This window comes from Micrasema longulum, unplaced genomic scaffold (genome assembly GCF_059751315.1).
Source record: "Micrasema longulum isolate JH-2025_06_02 unplaced genomic scaffold, ASM5975131v1 h1tg000340l, whole genome shotgun sequence".
NCBI lineage: Eukaryota > Metazoa > Arthropoda > Insecta > Trichoptera > Brachycentridae > Micrasema > Micrasema longulum.
Genome location: NW_028277543.1, coordinates 76,062 through 93,407, shown reverse-complemented (window position 1 = coordinate 93,407; position 17,346 = coordinate 76,062). Strand labels below are relative to the sequence as shown.

Sequence of the window (17,346 nt, the reverse complement as noted above, 5' to 3'; positions counted from 1 at the left end):
TTGTTTTCATCTGAGTCATGTTTTTACATGTTAGATAAGTTACGCAAATATAGGTCTTATAAATAATTAGAATACCGGTGTTTATTGCAAAATGTTAGCTAAATTACGTGACATTTGATTCGAAGTTCCGAGATTTCGATTATATTTTTTTCGCTGACGAAAAATATTATGTTTACCGCCGTGTGCAGTGCTGCTAAAATGGCATCGGCTTCGGAAACTGTGACAAATAAGAACGAAGAACGAAGAAAACGCGTAAGTACCGTAAAACTGCATTACATTTCTTTATTTCCTGTGTAAATAATGAAAATCTTTTTTATTCTGCCTACGAATGACGTACAAATGTTTTTGTTTTGATGTCTCAGAATTTAGCAATATTTTAGCACAAGATACAAGATAAAACATTATTGTACAAATACGTTTATGCTCATATATCTTTTTTTGCTATAAACACCATTCAATCGATTTAAAGATGCACTGTATTCTAGAAATATATCGCGTATTTCCATTTTAAAGATGAACATTTCGTTTGACAGCAATATGATTATATTTATGCAGATATTATATTGTTTACAACAATTTTGATAAAAAATCTAGAAAATTTGAACAAATATATTCTTAATAATTACATTCATTTTAATAAAATAGTCCATAATTTGCATCGTCATGGTTTTTGATCAGTTTTTGTTTGCCTTACAAAAAACATATTGTATTCTTAACTCCCAAAATACTGCAAAAAAAGCATCTGCTTTTACTCAAAATAAGTATCTGCTATCAGTTTCTTCAAAAAACCAACTAAAACACAGTAAACCTTATGAAATACTGCATTTTCGGCTGTAATAATGACTAAAAGTACCTTTTTTCCATTATCAAGTTTTAATACTGCATTTTAACTAGTTTAGGGCAACTTTTTGTGTGCTGTAACTGATGCTAATTTAAAAAACGTTTAATTTCCTAAATGGCTTATATGACTCGCTTTTCTCTCACAATGAGGAACTTCAGCCCTTTGGGAAATTGGATACAATAAATGTTTTCTTGCGCGCGGTAAAAATTGGAGCATTAAATATTACTGTAAAGTTTCCTGAAAATGTACAAAAAAAAGAATAAAAAACATTTCAATAAAAACAAACTAGGTACTTTGAATGACTTCACTGGTTCATATGAATCAACCTATTGGGCCTGCCTTACACTTGACGAGTGGCATGGGAAGTAGCGAGGAAAGGAGGCAGAGACGTAGTGTGGCAACATTAGTCGTCATGCCGCACGTCATGATCCTCGTCGTGCCCACCGCTTCATATTTTATCGGGTTTTTGAGCGCGATTCAAAGGACAGGCAATATGAACGCGAGTGGGTGGCCACATAATCGCGCGCTTGCAGTACGCATGGAGCGCTCACACAAGACGCACGCGTCATTTTTGAATGATGTATATTTCTTTGTATGACTTTTTTTTTACAGTATACTTAAGAGGTAAAACAGAATATTAAGAAAGTAAAGGATAATTACATAGCAATGAAATACATATTAACAGTAAAAATAATAAGCAAAAATCCCACAAAGGCATGGCCTGTTTGTGGGTATACAAGAAATGTTTATGAATTTTTGCTCCTGTAATAAATAGACAGGTATAATATTTATTATATAAATAAAAGACGAGTGATACTTTAATCCACAAATTTGGAATATCCAGTGACCGGTTTCATCGCTTTCGCGACATCTTCGAGACTGGTATCTTTATTAAAGAGTTCAATGTATTTATACAAAACAGAGGTAAGGGTGGATAATTCAAAGTTATATGAAAGTAAATTAAATAAAGTTATTTTTATCTTAAGGATCGTTATCGAATTTTTTTCTTTTTCGGGTTAACTAATGAGTTGATATAATGCTATTGTAATGAGTTTAAGTATTTTATTTTATTTTTAGTGTCCCATCCTTCGTGAGTGGTTTTGTAAATAATAATTTCTGAAAAACAAAGGGTAAAAAGTCATTAGTAAAATTATATTACTTTATTGTATTATAATATAGTAATATAAAAAAAAAACTTCTAACGGTAGCATCTAGCTGTGATGACGACAAATCTTACATGACGGCAAATCAATTTACGAAACAAATTAGTTACAGAATAAGGCCCTCAAACTTCCTCATTGGGTTTCTTTAAGTAGTGCAGCTAGTTCTGTCTCCTTCAGTTCGACATTAGGTACATTATTTATTTTCCATACCTTTCATTTTGCGTTTTACTAAATGAGCCAGGGGGGCAAGCGCCCTACTCTGCCCCACCGTCGCTACGCTTATGCCCACCACTGAAATAATAGGGAATCCAGAGATTTATTCCTTTATGGCATATGTTTATTTTACTCGCAAATTTAAATTATCTCCACATTTCCGTACTTATAAAATTAATATGTTTTTTAAAAATATGATAAATAATGCTCTAATATTTTTTAAATGATAAGCATGTAATCACAATTATCTCTTTTTGATACATATTAATGAAATGTCTTAGATATGAAATACTAAAATATTTATCTGTGCATTTATCAGTTTTTGTTTGATACATAATTTATAATTTTACTATCTACACATGGATATCATCAATCATTTGTTTTATTTTATAATTTGTACATGTCGTCTTTGTGGCCTTAAAAGATTTGCAATGCGAATTTTGATGGATATAAAAAATGAGGAAGAAAAACATGGCATGACCAAATCATTGGCAAATATTGAATTAGCACTTAGGGTGGTATTCTGGATCTTCTCTACTCCCTAGAGAGTGGTTAATTTGTGGATTTTTATTTTTTGTATGCAAATACACTTTGCTTCATATATAAAATCATAAATAAATTTATTGCATATAATTAGTATACATATTAAATAACAGGGAATCTATATAAAACTAATTAATATAAAATGAAAACGGAGTGTTCTCTGTTTATGATAGTCTCCATCTAACATGTCTCAGCCTGTTCTAAGATGGAGATCTTTAATCTTTTAAAGCATAAGTAGTTCTATACTAATAAAACATTAACATTAAAAAAAAAAAAACTAAAACTACTTAATTATAAATGCCTAGCTAATCAAATGTAAGAAATCTAAAATCATTATTATACAAATATAATGTATATACACCGCAAGACAAATAAATTTACGAGTTCTCAAAAAAAACTAAAATTGACATATAATGAATTATTCTTGATATTTAATTAGTTTTTTTTATATTGTTTGACATATGTGATGACTACTTGTTATTTCAAGGTTAAAATAAAAAATCTTACTCATGAATTGTACTTATAAATTGCCATTATATATCAGGTATCAGATTACCCGAACCTTAGAGACCCATAACGGTTCATTTATGGTTGAGTGTTTGTGATGGAATAATAAAAGACATGTTATTTTTTAATTCATATTTAAGAAGTAGGTTCTGATCGCTTTATTTTAAATTAAAGTATTTTACATTTAAACATATTTATAACATTTAAAAATATTTAGTACTTAGTGAATTCACCTTTATTTTTTATAACATGTAAAATTCTATTATTTAGAGAAGCGTAAAGCGAATCTAAAATTTCTGATGTTATTTCTTCTTCCCAAACTTGAATTAAGTTTTTTTTTAATTCCTCAATGTTTTTTGATTTTTTTTTCCCGACTTTTTTTTTCATAATCGCCCATAAATTTTCTATCGGGTTCAAATCAGGGCTATTCCCGGGCCACATCAACGATTTTAAGCCAATTTTCTCCTTGAATTCATTGATCTATAAAAAAACAATAAATTATTTATCATGTGGTCACAAAATGCATTTAAAAATATATATATTTGTACTCACAGTGCGGGCTCTATGGCACGGCGCAGAATCGTCCTGAAAAATTGGGTCCGCGGTATACTGCGTAATGTCCTCGATTGTTGGAATAATATGTTTTTTTAACACTTTTTTGTACTGAATGGCATTCATCGTACCCTGTACAAAATTTAGAGGTCCTAAACCGTATGCTGTCATGCACCCCCAAATCATCACGTAGGGTGAATGTTTAACGGTTCGAGTGACGCACGACGGATGATATCTTTCCCCACGTTTTCGTCGAACTATCTTTCTGCCGTCTGGACCAAAAAGGTTGAATTTTGATTCATCAGAGAAAACAACATTTTGCCAATCCTCCAAGGTCCAATTCTGGTGCTCTTTCGCCCAATCCAGTCTAGCCTTCTTCATTTTGTCCGTGAGTAATGATTTCTTTGCGGGACTCCGTGCTTGGAAACCATGCTCCAACAGCCGCCTGGACACTGTTTTTACTGAAAATGTTGATGTGCTGGTAGACTGCACCTCTGCGTGTATTTCAGGTGCCGTTAAAAATCGATCGCGCATAACAATTTTTTTTATTAAGCGATCATCTCGGGCAGATGTCACGCGCCCCCGTCCGCTTCCTTTTTTCCGTTCTATGGATCCAGTTTCTTGGATTTTTTTAAATAAAAACCTCACTGCACCTTCTGAATACCCAACTCGACGAGATATTTCACAATTAGATATGTTTTCTTGCGACAATGTGATTATTTTGGATTTTATCGCAATCGACATTTGCTTTGCACTTTCCATGATTGTTGTGTTATGTTCACTCAAACGCGGGTAAAACAAGACTGTTGAGACATTTTAAAATGTAAATATTGTAGAAAGGTGACACATAGTGTCCTTAATTTATTAAACAAAAGAAAGAGGTATCGATAAAGGATTTCTTAGAAAAAGGGTTCAGTAAAGTCAAGGGGCGCGGTAGCAGGTAAACTCGTAATTTTTTTTGTCTTGCGGTGTATATGTGCCAAGAATACATGTTACTTAAACATAAATAATATAGTATAATATATAATAAAAAACAAATATAAAGCAATGAAATACATAAAAATATATGGCCTCACTGATGATTCATTAACCCCCTCAACCAATATTATTTTCATTGAGCACAAAAAAATGAATACATTTTTATATAGACACAACATGAACGTACTCAGAAGTCTAAATGAGGATTTACACGATGTGCATGTAGTGATTAGTCATAGGGACTTGTCAAGAGAGGTAACATTATACATGACAGATATAGTGAAGGCAATAAAAGGTATCAATGATAGCAGGACACCAAATGCCGAACACTATTCAAGTGGATCGGAAGATCTGTTGACGAATTACAACGATCCGCCTTCTTCTGACGAGTTTTCTGTGGTTTCCTCTTGAAACAGGTCACAGCCGAAACATCTTACCGATCCTTACATAAAATAACGAAATAAAGTTTTTCATTGAAGTAAATTTAATATAAATTTAAAAGAAAAAAAAAACAAATTTTTAAGTAAACAAATAAATAACTATCGCTTTGAAGTATATATTAACCTTGTACATTACAAGCAAGGTAAAAGAATAATGCAACTAACATATAAAAATTTAAAAAAACATGAACTTACTTACGACCTAAACTAACCCCGTTATTTTACCTTCCCAGGTATTGCTGGGTCCCCTCCCCGGCGACTTCCTCCAGGTGGGCGGCCCCCCGCGGGGCCCCGAGAGCCAGGAGGCGGCGGACCGCCAGGCGGCCCTGGCCCTGCAGCACCAGCTGGCCCCCCAGCTGACCCTGCCCCCGGTGGGTCGGCTCAGCATCACCCTCGGCCAGGCCAAGCTGGTTAAGAACTATGGTGATTGCTTTTTTTTTGCACTTACTGTTCTGTAATAAGGATGCTCCTTTTTTTTATTGTTTTCAACTTCAGAATTTCAAATTTGAAACAACAGTATTTTAATTTACTGCTCAATTTATTTTATTTTTACCTATGCCTAAAAGTCCCTTTTAAAACAAAATAAATTGATGTACAGTCTAACCTCTATCTATCGTTTTTAAAGGGACCTTTTTATTTTTATATTATTTATTTATTATCATATCATGTACATAAAATATTAATTTATACAAAGTTGCTTTGACTATCTAACTAGGGTATTTTACCCCATTCTAAGACAGTCAAAAAATATATAAAAAACAATAACCAATATGCAGAAACATTAATAAAAGTATCGGACATAGTGAAAAACATAGTATAAAATGTCATAAAAAAGAGTAAAAAAATATTTGAAAACTCAGTAAAATACGAGTAAAAACAAAATACATGGTAAGCAACATAGTAAAAAACATATTTAAATACCCAGTAAAATACATAGTAAGAAACATATTCATAGCCATAGTAAAAAAATAAATATATTAGGTTAGGGAAAAGGTAATTTCGTATCTTTTGCTTTATTTCAATGCTTTATAAAAAGTGTTACAATCATCTGATTTAAGTCAAATATGCGCTGTTCTGTTTGATAACTTGTTTTCAACGAGAATCCAACTTCATAATGCCCCTCTCGTAGAAGCCCTTGTCCCTATAGATGTTCAAATGGTGAATGTTACACAGTGTGTAAAGTGGCCACTTAAACCAGCCAATGACAGGTCATAAGTCCTGTAGATGCTTAGACTTCTATATTACCTTCTCTTAAATGTTCTGAAGAATGAATCTGAGATGAATCTCTGTTGTAAAAAAAAATATATATATTTATAAATTTTGTAAAAACATGCTATATTCATTTAAATATTACAACAGAGATTTAGAGAAGGAAATATTATGGAAGTAGAGGCATTTACAGAGCTTATAACCTATCTTTGGCCGGTTTAAGTGGCCACTTTACACACTGTAATGTTCACCATTGTGCCTATGTTTTTTAACATCCACATTTCTTCAATTCTTCCATGTGTTGATTTTCGTGAGGTTATGTTATCCGTCTCTGTTACAATAAATTTCAACCTTAATAACTTCCTAGGGAGTGAAATCTAGCCTTTTTTATAAACATTTGGACATAGTCAAAATATTGCTGTTGAATATTAGCAGTAATATTACATTATATAACATACTGGCATGTGATCTCGTAAGGCGCATGAATCGTTAATAAAATACATAATAATAATGACACCATGTTTTTAGGTATGACAAGAATGGACCCTTATGTTCGCCTCCGTGTTGGTCACTGCTTATATGAATCCCACACAGACCCAAATGGAGGGAAAAATCCACGCTGGAATAAAATTATCAACTCGTTAGTAAACACTCATTGTCAAATTTATTTCAGCTCAGTGCCAAAATCGGCATTTATTATAGTAAATTATACAAGTATACAATATGAATTGTTTGCAAAACAGTGACAAAGGTATCGATACTATTAATAATTTGTATGCAAACATATTAGACACTGTCCTATCCTTGCTATGTATTTGTAAATACATACATGTTCTGAGGTAGGCAGCGTTTACTTATAATAATAATAATAACATTTTTATTAATATTTAAAGCATTAACTTTGTGGTCAAACATTTTACTAAATGTTTTTGAATATTTGTATATAACCACTTACCGATTTTTCTATGTCTACCGGTTTCGAGACGTGCCCGTCTCTTTGCCAGGACACCAATTAAACCAATGTGAAAACCAACATGCAAATCCCACTATACACCTTCACCATAGTTGTTGCACAAAAATATAAAACTAACACAACATGCATTTAATAAGCACATGCACATATGTCCTAATCAGTGTGTCAAAAAATGAAATATTTAAACATTTTAAAAACTTACAAAAATGATAGAACTCAAAAATCAGAACTGGCAATGTGTATGAATCTGATGAAAATACATAGAAAAAAAAACTCCAAAAAGGTGTAAGCTGATAGGAAATAAAAAAATCGAGTGAAATAATATGTAAAATTTTAAAAATTACAAAACACTTACAAAAAAATGTTCACAAACTAACTCTTTTTTGCTGCCCTTCCCATTTTTAAAAGTCACTTTTTTGTACGAATTTTGAATTTAATTCCAGCTAAACACAATATTTCTTGTGGGACCATATTGTATACAAGAAAGCCTTTGCCCAAAAGAAGCTTTCACCTGAGGAATATTTATTTAGCCTCCAGTTTTAGATCTGGTGCTTCTAGTATGTGTGATGTTTTGTTTTTAGTCTTCTAAAAATGTCTTTATAAACACTTGTTAGTGTCTTAGGTTATAATATATTACGGCTTATTATTGGCTTTACAAAATAAAGGTTCTGATTCAAAATGGAAAGGCTTTTTGAATGTTAGTGTGTTAACATTTTTAAGTCAACTTGTAAGTGGCCCTCAAAAACATAATGTTTATCTTCGTAATGTTCAATCGGTATTTTTGGTTTGTTTTTCAGGCTTTTACCAGCGGGAGTAAGCACTGTATATTTGGAAATCTTCGATGAATGTTCCTTCACCCCCGATGAACTCATTGCCTGGGCACATGTTACAATTCCTCCCAGCGTCATGCAGGTAAATTCTTTTTATAACTCTTTGAAATGTGCTGCTAAAAATTAACAATTGTTTTATTTTGACAATGGTTTTTTTATGTTCAATATAAAGACGTATTTTATGCATTTTTAAACAGCAAATTTAGTCAGCAAAATTGTATTGTTTATTCACCCCCTTTTCAACTAGAGTTGAAGAACAAGTTGGATAACATTGAAAATTATTTACAAAGTAAGTACCGGCCCTATTCTTGCTTGTTGCTTTTTTAGAATTGATTTAGTAAATCTTTTCTAGCAATGCTATTTTTTTTTTCATTTTGTCGGGTTCACTGCGAGCAAACTTTATACCATAAATAAACTGCCGTATTTCAAAATTATGTCATCCGAGGAAACTGTTTTAAAAAAACTGTTAAGATACTTTCTTACTGTAAAATAAATAAAAATAACTTAATACATTAAAATAAAATCACTTTGTTTATTTTTTATAATTTGACAACTAACTAGTTTCGGCAATACCATGCCTTCTTCAGGGTTAATTACAAACTAACATAACATATAAATTTTTCACAGTGAAGGTAGAGTGGCGTGGCTACGGGGGTAGAGAAGAGAGGGGGTTTGTGTGTGGATTTAGGGAGAGGTAACATATTAAAAATAGGACTATTACTAAGATTTATTTGATTATTAATAATATTTAAATTTTTATTTTCTAATCTCCAATATTTCAAAATAATCAATTTCATATCCTTTTTTGTTTGTATGTAGAATTTCGATGCCATAGTTGGTTGTCAAATTATAAGAATATAAGTGGTACATAAAAACAAAGTGATTTTATTTTATTTTAATGTATTAGATAATAATGTTCCACAAAGTAAGTGCTTTAAACATCAAAAATAAAAATAACTTAGTTTTTAACCACTTATTTTTTCTACCGACCGGTTTCAAAGCTTTACAAGCTTCTTTATCGAGGTATACTTAACTAATAATTTCTATCCTATTTTATTTTATCAATGTTTACTAAATATTCAAATATATCATTTATATTTTCTTACATTTAATTATATTTTTTGTTAGTAAATGTATCAATAATAATATTTGTTTACTTCTTTTTTTTCATTGTATTATGTTAATATAATATAATATATTTATATGGTTACAAAAATGTTTCACTTATCTTCATACTATTTTTTTTCAACAAGTTTTTTACCCCTCACACTCACAGTTGTTTTAAACAGCGCTGTATTACTCCTAAATTATTCATTTGAAAGAAATATTCAGAAATTTTTCTAATAACGCCAGTAAAATAATGATTATTTTTATAAATGCATGTTAAAATACTGTATCTGGGCTACTGATGTTTTTTTTGCATTAAAACAATGTGGACTTCTGATTTTTATTTCAACTTTAAAAAACATTTTTACAACGAGAGTAGACAGCATTTTATTTCTGCATTTTTATAAGGTACAGATATTTTTTATCTTTTTGATAATAATTATTGAATTATTTTTTTTACCTTACAGGGAGAAACTCACGAAGATTGGTATCAACTAAATGGGAAACAGGGGGACGGAATGGAGGGCATGATCAACCTTGTATTCAGCTATTCTGTAAGTTTTTTATTCATTTGTAAAATTTAATATTTCAATTATACAGTAAAACCTCGTTTTTATGTTCCTCGATTTTACGTTTTCCCGCTTTTTACACCGAAATGTTCGGGACGGAAGAGTTTTACAAGTAGGGTGACGATCTGAACTTTCTTTCAGCAAAATGAGTCAAAAGCACTTGTCCAAGATTCTAGTTCTACTTCCCACAGAAAACTGTATTCTTGATTTGCACGGACACTTCCAACCTAACCTAACATCACTTATTGAAAATTGTCTTCATTCACAGTTGGCGCCGCCGCCCATGCCATTCCAGCAGCCGATGATGATGATGATGCCAGCCCCGGTGATGGGCTATGCCCCCGTGTATCCGACACACGTGCCCATGGCGGCCGTGCCCCCCGCAGGCCCTGTCCCCCAGCAACTCACGCCTACTCTCACGGAGGAGGAACTCAAACAGGTGACTGAAAATGGGAATTGTAGAAATACCACAAGACAAGAATATGGGACATTTTTTTATTTCTTTGTACCTTAACTTTATTTTATGTCCTGCTTCTTCTATAATGTTTTTTAAAATCACATATTTAGCATCTCTATATTCTTCTTTATCGATGTTATGCTTTAACTTTATTAATTATTAAAGTTAGTGATACCCTACTACTTAGGAGTTGCAGTTCAATAAATATATCATGTAAATCAGCCAAAGGCGTACTATTTATTGCTTGAAATAGCTTTAACATATTTTTTTATTAAATTAGTTTTTTTCTTCGTAATAAAAGCTACTTTTATTCATTTTAACTAATATTATTTTGTCTAGACAAGAATTAGTGTCATGTAGGAAATCGTATTAAGTTACGGGAATTTTGAACTTTATTTGACTATTTACCAAGAACAAGGAATGATTTTTAAAATGGTAAATTTTATACACCTTTATTCTAGGCAAACTATCAAACAAAACAAAACAAAACAAAAAAAGGAGGCAGAAAGGATAGAATGCCATACCTTATCTTTGCATACAGATCTCGCTTCTTCTGCTTTCAAACATGTCTTTTTTGGTCTTCCTCAATTTCTGCATCAGTCATCCTTGAAACAAAATGCAATCGTAAATTTTACACTGCGTGTATTCTAGGGAATGGCGAATTGTGTAGTCTGCCTAACTGGGTATCCACTTTACAGCTGTCATTTTTTTTATAGAGTGCATAATAATAATAATACTTACTAGTGTAATTATTATACAAGTTTAATTATCTGTACTATTATTTATCTGTACTATTAATTATCTGTACTATTATTTATCTGTACTATTATTTATCAATATGCGTAGCTCTTTTGACTTCTCTCTAACCGAGAACACTAGCCATTTCTTTACAAATTTATCTACTAAAAGTCGGACATACTCAAAATTTATAATCTGTTGTAATGTTCTCTTTTTCAGATCCACGAAATGTTTCCGAGTGTAGAGAAAGAAGTTATAAAATCCGTATCAGAAGCCAACAGGGGTAATAAGGACGCCACTGTCAACTCTCTCCTGCAAATGTCCGAAGGCTAAATATCATACTATAATATTCATCCATACGTCATATTCTATATAGTGGTGTTCTTCAACCCGCGGGTTGCAAGCAAGATGGTGTAAGGATTTTAGGCTCAGAGTAATCATTCACTGGAGAAGCCCTTTAGCTCTATTGCATAGAACTAAAACTATCAAACTAGGCCAAAATATTTATTATTTTTATGTATCAATCATTTTATCATCCTTATGATTTTTTGTAATTTTGAAATTACTCCTCCCGTGATGTCACAAGTTTTATTCGAGTTCTGCTGATAGGTGAGTTGGCTTCCCGAAAGCCGGCAATCTATTACAACACTCTATCATTGGTTTATCCAAGTGAACTTGTGACGTAGTTTAAAGTAGAGTAGAATTCCGTTTATCCGAACTCCAGTCGTCCGGTTTGCCAAATATCCAAATCTTTGTCAGGAAATAAAAAATAATGGAAAAGCTTTTAATTTCATTTCAATTTTGCAATTAACTATGCTGGACATATTTAAGTAAGTTTTTAATGTGATTCCAATTCTCTGTATTATTTCAAAAGCAATGAAATCTGGTGTAATTAAAAGCTCTAATTTTGTACCGCATGTAAAAAAACATGTTTCATATCTAATTTTCCGTAGCATTGAACTTTATCAATGAAGTCGTCTATTCTACGTTTTTATGTCCATCATTGAAGAAAACCTTAGTTCACACAGGTAGAATGCAAAAAATGGCACTAAAGCAAAATTAAAAAAATCCTTTAACAGCTCTGTCCAGAGACACCAATCTTAAGCCAAATCAATTCCATTTCAAATATGCCATCAACAGATCTGTAAGATTTATTGATCTTACTGCTCGATCAATAATAACGTGGTCTTAAAATGGCGGCCTCTAAGGCAACTTGATTTATGCATGAAAGGTTACTGGTTCGATTCCCGATGAGAACACAAAAATTCAATGTGATTTTTCTCAAGCCTGGGTGTTCTGTGTTGTAATTCACCTCTGTAATTGGGCCTCCTGGCCTGTTGCGGTGCAAAAAAAATTGTCGTCGTTAAAATCACTAATGAACGAGTAATATAGTAAAATTAAGGTCCTTGGGGGTTGGGGGTGGTTTTTTTTTACTCGTAAAGGGGTCGCCATATTTTTTTACTTGTAAAGGGGTCGCGACATTTTTTTACTCGTAAAGGGGTTGCATATTCAAAAAGGTTGAAAAACACTGCTCTATAGTCTAATAATTAAAAAATTTATTGAAAAAAATTATCCGTGTCTTCTAAATTATCATCAGTGGTCAATTTTCCAAATTGTACTAAACTTTTGTTCTCCGCTAACCACTATTTTTTTACCATTGAAATAAATAGCCATATCGTTTTTTATCTTTTTATAACATCAAAACATAACTGATACTGTCCATTCCATTATATTATTATGTATCTCTTTAAATAATATATTGAATTTCTTACTTTTGTTGTCATTTACTTGCTAAGTCATTCAATGGCACGTAGTTTAAAGTAGGCATATATTTTGTGTCTTAAATGTGCTTTGCTTTGTAATATTTTATACCTTTATATATTTACTATGAATAATTTTATTGAAAAAGTGGCTTTGGTTTCAACTGAAATAATTGTAAAATATCTTAACGAAAACTGTGCAATTTATTATTTTTATTTGTTTTTTTTTTTAAAAACGAGTGTGCATTCCTTTTTCCATCTAAACATAAAGGAGAAATGCACTTAAATAAATAAGTAAATATTTTTTTATGTATTAATGGTAAGTTCATCATTATTTTTTTACTTTAAATTTTCTATGATTTTTTCATAAAAAATATACAATGAAGTTTGCACTGTTAGAAGTTTACTGAAAATCTTGTAATTTTTGTTATTTTTTTTTTTGTGTTTGCTCAGCATGATGATATGGTTATTGTTAAATATGAAATGATTATGTTAATTAGAATTTTTTATTATAGTTTCTGCTGTGTATAAACTTAATCACCTTGAGCTAAAGTGAGCTATATACGTATTTGACTTGTCAACATTTCAATCATAGTATGAAAATTCATTTCTAACGTCATAAGTCAAACTAAATGTGGCTTTTTTATTGATTCACATTTTATTTATTTTTTTAATTACTTGTTATTGTGTAAGAACAATTTATTTACTGGCTCAAAAAAAACTTTCATTATTTTCCTTACAGACTGAAAATAGCATTGCTAATGAGCAATTATTTTGCGAATTAATTTTTTTTGAGACAGATTTCCCATTATGCTAATTAATATATTTTTTAAATCAATTTCAATATTGAGTTTTTAGAAAATATGCAATTTCCATTTACAAAATGTTTTGTTTTTACTAACTTGTAAATGAATTTGACTAATTTGTATGTGCCAAATTTTGTACAAATGTTTAAATATTTGTAATTTTTATGGCACGTTTTTTATTTATTTATTAGAAAAAACATTATAACTGTGGTAAAATTGTAATTATGAAATTTCTGTCTTGTCAAAATTATTACACGCTTGTGTCGAGTAAATGCCACAAAAGAAGTCCCACAGAGTCAGCGCAGCGATCGCCAGATAAAATGTTGCCATATCAAAAAAAAAAAAATTCACACATGACACATGTGAATAAATTTTGAAGTTGTATTTTTATGTTATTTCCACTGAGTTACTGAAATCCAATAAAATCATTGACTTTTCTGGAGGTGTTTTTTTCAGAACCACCTGTAATAAATTCAGGGCGAATGTTTTGATTTTTTAGGTGATAATGACCACAATATTTCATGTTCGTGGACGGGCACCTGAAGCGTAAGACTGTAACACAATTTACTCACAATAAGTTGTAAAATGCTTAAAATTGACCGGTCCTTTGGATTCAAACCTACGAATTCCCGCATGGAGGCCTGCGGCACTACCAACCGCATTATGCACGAACTCAAATATGTATGACAATAATATTTTTTAATGGAAAATTTTTGGATATGTACTCAAATAAAAATCTCTTTTTTATTTAAGTCAGCTAATGTTTTTTAAACTGACAACACTAAATATACCTGTCAGCACAACAAACTTTGTGTGATGGAATTAAAACGTCCATCATTTCTGACTCACAAAACTCTTACTGTAAGAATTATTTCACATATGAAACAAATATGGCTGACAAACGGTATCTGTCTCTTTTAGTTCTTCAATTTGCCACCATGGGACTTTTTTCATGGCGCCAACTCTAGATAAAAATTTTGATTTTTTTTTTTTCATTATAAAAAATTTAAAATCTCATAAACAAATGCCATCTGTGTTTGTGGCATGTCAACTCATCTATTATAACTTGTAAATCAAATAACAGGTGTTGTCAGCGTGCTTTTGTTTTATTTCCCTCGCTTGTGTCAAAACTTGCTATGCTTCATTGTGTTTGTTAATTGAGTTAAATATTAAGATGTATGAAATACAGAACATTTTCTGTATTTCAAAATAACTATCCACTAGCTTATTATTATTGTTTTACTTTTACTTTAAGATGAGAGCTAATATTAAATGTTACGCTATTAAGCCAATTTAGTTGTTAATTATGTGCCATTAGATAGTTCTATTTGATAACACAGGAAAATTGGCACTCGTTTATTTTATTTTGAAGGTGGCCTCATTTTTGGAACAAGAACTTGAATATACTTACATTGTGTAACAAAATTAGTTTAAATATTCTATTTTGTTTATTAAATGATGTTTTAATTCATTTGTCTTTGGTACTATGTAATTTGTATATTTTTCCTAGTCTGACTAGTTTTACTAAAAACAAATGAAATGTAATTTTATACAAATTTAATATATTTATATAATAACGTTTCCCATTATGTAAAATAAAAATACATATAATATTGTATTGAAATATTTTATTTAGTTTTGCCATGCATCAGAGCTCAGTTATCATGCATTTTTAAAGTTTATTTGTGGGGTCAATAAAAAATACGTGCATTGTTTTAAACAATACAATTTTAAGTGGTTATCCCGAAATTATAATGAACCGTGCAAGTCATTTTACCTACTTAATATCAGAGGTCTGAGGTTCAAACCCCACTCTACCCCAACTTGATTCCAATTTTCTTATAGTGAGTTATTTACAACTCATTGAAAACAATCCCGAAAATTGAAAATGCAAATATTTAAAATTAAAAAAAAACTTCAAAATCAGCATTTGTGAGTTGCCCACTAAAAGCATTATTTTATCCTTCGTAAATGCTAAAAATATACAAGTCATGTATTCTTATAAAACACGATATATACATTTTAAAATTGTATATGATAAAATTAATAGTCCAATCGTCGGGATCGTAAAACAACAACGCATGTGATTTTCTTCAACTTTACGTGAGAGCAGTTTAATTTTATTTTTATAGTCACAACTTGATAAGTACAAAAATATACCATTTGATACTTGGGTTAGTTATATACATATGTATATATATATATATATATTTCTACTTACTTTATATAACTTTTGTTAATATCAAATATAAAATAAAGTCAATGTCGCATTTTTCGCACATCTGTCGTTGTTCTACGATTGCAATGAAATAAATTATATTGATAATAATTGAATTATTCTTTAAAATTTAGACTAACTTAAAGACATTACTTTTTTTTTTTTTAAATAGAGAGTTTTGAATCACACCCTCTGTGATTTTCAATACATTGAGACATGGTGATATTAATTTATCCCATAAAAAGACACTGTCTATCCGGATTTATAACATTATAATTGCTTTTATCAAGAACTTGCAATAGTTTTTTTTTGAGACATGGCAACAATATTTTGCTCTTTTATTTTTTTAATAATAATCTATGAAAGTTTTCAAAGGATTATAGTTTTGAGTCAAAGAAAAAGTTACATTAACCCTTTTGCTCCTGAGATATTTAAAAAAAAATGTTTACCCTCCTTTTTTTTGGACCATCCCATCACTTCGGATACTGGAGCTATCATATAAAAAATATTTTATGTTCTAAGTGGCCAGTAACATGAACCATTTTTGTGGTCAGGATCTAACAGAATATGGAAGGCTTTTAATAAAAATAATGTTTGTTTGTACCCACATAAACGTCTTGGCCAGGAGCGAAAGGGCTATGGATCTACAGATAAAAAAAATATATGTATAAATAAATCATCAGTCTGTTCATATTATTATTGATTTCATTTTATGAAATAATGTTCGTACTACACTACATTTCTAACGTACTTTAGAAGATTTACTTATTACTTACTGCTTAAATGTTTACATAAAAAAATATAACTATACTGTAACTATTATGTACATTAAATATTATGTAAGCTTTAACATTGTCATTGTAATAAAATAAAATTTATACACTGGGTTTTATTTCTTTTTATTACAAAAATAATATATGTAAATAATGGAATAGGAAACCAAGAAGTCAAGAAATTTAAAAATCAATGGTAATGTCATTGTTCTTTGATCTGAGCACATTTTGCGTCAAAAACATTTGGAAGTCTCCTCTGACAGCTATCTTTTTTATGTATGTAGGGCGTGTGTGCTTGTAGATTGGAGTAATTTGTACCAATTGCTCCAAACAGTCAATTGTCATTGCTTTTCCGAAGCTCGGTCGGGTAAGGTTGGCCTAATGTAAAATCTAGCGACGATACAAGTCATTTAGAAGATTTTTTTGAAAAAAGGCTTTTGTGCATATATAAGCTTTATGTCATTGAAAGATAACTTTCAGTTTATGAGTATTATTTATATCTATTAATAATAGCAATAAAAACTGCTAAAAGAACTTGGTAACTTTATTGAAATTTCATTACGATGATTTTGGCATGTCGATATAATTTCATAGGCTAAAAAAAATATCGCATGCTATTTTCTTTTTTTTTAAATAGCTGTAATTACCATTACTTATGACTTTTGAATA

At 30.6% G+C, this 17,346-nt stretch overlaps 1 protein-coding gene across 1 annotated transcript; it reads left to right on the top strand.

Annotated features, from left to right (window-relative positions):
• The first annotated feature begins 17 nt into the window (after positions 1-17).
• LOC148282306 (toll-interacting protein-like) lies at positions 18-12,517 on the top strand. Its single transcript, XM_088225227.1, has 7 exons — positions 18-252; positions 5,471-5,660; positions 6,975-7,086; positions 8,217-8,331; positions 9,824-9,910; positions 10,194-10,364; positions 11,340-12,517. Exons 1-7 carry the CDS (start codon positions 169-171, stop codon positions 11,451-11,453), a joined length of 873 nt encoding a protein of 290 aa, XP_088081353.1. The 5' UTR covers positions 18-168; the 3' UTR covers positions 11,454-12,517.
• Positions 12,518-17,346: the final 4,829 nt, after the last annotated feature.